Source organism: Camelina sativa, chromosome 9 (genome assembly GCF_000633955.1).
Source record: "Camelina sativa cultivar DH55 chromosome 9, Cs, whole genome shotgun sequence".
NCBI lineage: Eukaryota > Viridiplantae > Streptophyta > Magnoliopsida > Brassicales > Brassicaceae > Camelina > Camelina sativa.
Window position 1 is genome coordinate 24,143,332 of NC_025693.1, and position 2,330 is coordinate 24,145,661.

At 42.8% G+C, this 2,330-nt stretch overlaps 1 protein-coding gene across 1 annotated transcript in view; it reads left to right on the forward strand.

Moving 5' to 3' along the window:
* LOC104712011 (chaperone protein dnaJ 3) overlaps nucleotides 1–2,171 on the forward strand; it is a 5,502-nt gene extending 3,331 nt beyond the window's left edge. The window contains exons 2-7 of the mRNA XM_019230047.1: nucleotides 1–270; nucleotides 707–872; nucleotides 964–1,102; nucleotides 1,268–1,544; nucleotides 1,641–1,839; nucleotides 1,933–2,171. Coding sequence (XP_019085592.1) covers nucleotides 118–270; nucleotides 707–872; nucleotides 964–1,102; nucleotides 1,268–1,544; nucleotides 1,641–1,839; nucleotides 1,933–2,171 — 1,173 coding nt within the window. The 5' untranslated portion in view covers nucleotides 1–117. The remainder of the gene's footprint in view (nucleotides 271–706; nucleotides 873–963; nucleotides 1,103–1,267; nucleotides 1,545–1,640; nucleotides 1,840–1,932) is intronic.

Below are 2,330 nucleotides of genomic sequence, written 5' to 3' on the forward strand. Positions count from 1 at the left end.
CTTCTTCTTCTTCTTCTTCTTCTTCTTCGTCTCCGCCATCGAAAGAGAAGAGGCGCTTCTCTTTCTCTCTCTCTCTCTCCCTTCGATCTCTAGGGTTTTCGTAAGAAGGGCGATAAGATGTTCGGGCGAGGACCCTCGAAGAAGAGCGACAACACTAAGTTCTACGAGATCTTAGGTGTTCCTAAGAGCGCATCACCTGAAGATCTCAAGAAAGCTTACAAAAAAGCCGCTATCAAGAACCATCCCGACAAGGGTGGAGATCCAGAGAAGGTTCAATCTTTTTAGATCCCTTTTCCTTATCGCTTCAGATTCTGTCAATTTCGATCTGGGTTTTCTTACTTGGATTGTGCTTTCTCCGATTTGGTTGATGTCTTGTGAGCTTTTTGATGTTTGAATTTTGATCCGATCTGAAATATAAAGTTGTGAGTTTTTTCCTGAATTTATATGCTTTTGTTGAGGTTAGATGTACTTAATTGAGATATTTTTCGTACTAAGTGGTGAAAGTTATGAGCTTTTGTGGAGAGTTCAAGGTCTAGATGTTTTGTTTAAGCTCTGTTGGATTGGATTGGTGTTGCATCTTCTTGACAATTGAGGGGTTAAAGTTGTTTGCTTTGTCAAGTTATGGAGTCTTTTGAGTTTTTGGTTTGTGGTGTTATGAGTTAATTTGTGATTTTGAGTTGAGTTTAATTCATGTATTTGATTGCAGTTCAAGGAGTTAGCTCAAGCTTATGAAGTTCTTAGTGACCCGGAGAAGCGTGAGATTTATGACCAGTATGGAGAGGATGCACTCAAGGAAGGATTGGGTGGTGGAGGCGGTGGACATGATCCATTTGATATTTTCTCATCCTTCTTTGGTGGAAGCCCGTTTGGAGGTGACTCTCTCTTGGACATTCTTTTTGCTCTGAGCTATCACAATTGCGAGTTTTCGTTTGATTGATTTTGAGTATCTTTGTTTTTGATTAGGTGGTAGTAGCCGGGGAAGGAGGCAGAGGCGTGGTGAAGATGTTGTTCATCCCTTGAAGGTTTCTCTGGAGGATGTGTACCTTGGAACAATGAAGAAGCTCTCACTTTCTAGGAATACTCTCTGCTCCAAGTGTAACGGGTTAGTACCTTCTTCTTCTTCATTCTTTCACCTAATAATATAACTTAGGTGAAGCTTTGACAGATGTCCTTTATTTCAAAATCATTCTTAGTTTATTCCTCCAACTTTTTTGGACACCAGATGCTGAAAAGGTTGTTAATTTGTGATTGTTATTTATGATTGCAGAAAGGGTTCAAAGTCTGGAGCCTCCTTGAAATGTGGTGGGTGTCAGGGTACAGGTATGAAGGTCTCAATTAGGCAGCTCGGACCTGGAATGATCCAGCAGATGCAGCATGCATGTAATGAATGCAAAGGAACAGGTGAGACCATCAATGATCGGGACAGGTGCCCACAATGCAAAGGAGACAAGGTTATTCCTGAGAAGAAGGTGCTTGAAGTGAATGTGGAGAAGGGAATGCAACACAGTCAGAAGATCACATTCGAAGGACAAGCAGATGAAGCGGTATGTACCCTCAGACATTTTACTCCTGCTTTGACTACTCTTGTTTCTTTTTCTCCTTCTTGTGACTTAAACTGTTTTTGTTTATTGTTGGAACAGCCTGACACTGTCACTGGAGATATAGTGTTTGTCCTTCAGCAGAAAGAGCACCCAAAGTTCAAGAGAAAGGGAGAAGACCTCTTTGTGGAACACACGCTTTCTCTAACAGAAGCTTTATGTGGCTTCCAATTTGTTCTGACTCACTTAGATGGCAGAAGTCTTCTCATTAAATCTAATCCTGGGGAGGTCGTGAAACCTGGTACGTATTCAGATGCATCATAATGCCCCTTTGTTTTTTGCAGTTATCTGTCTTTCATTGAAACATGCTGACTTATCTTGATGTGCTTGACAGATTCATACAAGGCCATAAGCGACGAGGGAATGCCGGTATACCAGAGGCCGTTCATGAAGGGTAAGCTGTACATCCACTTCACAGTGGATTTCCCGGACTCGCTGAGCCCTGAGCAGACCAAAGCACTGGAAGCTGTTTTGCCCAAGCCCTCAANCCCATATATGATTGAGAACACTTTGAATTTGGTGGAACAGGGGAGGTCTTCCATTAAAGAAGCACAGTATGAAATCCTTGTGTAATTCTGCACCTCTTTGGAAAACAGTGTCCGGGATGTGAATGGTAGGTCTCCCAGCTGTAGTGTAACTTACCGGAGCAAGTCGCTTAAGAGAACGATCAACAGTCTTTCGCAGTTTGTCAGGAAGGGTTTTGGGTTGAGTAGGTTGGGGGGGGGGGGGGGG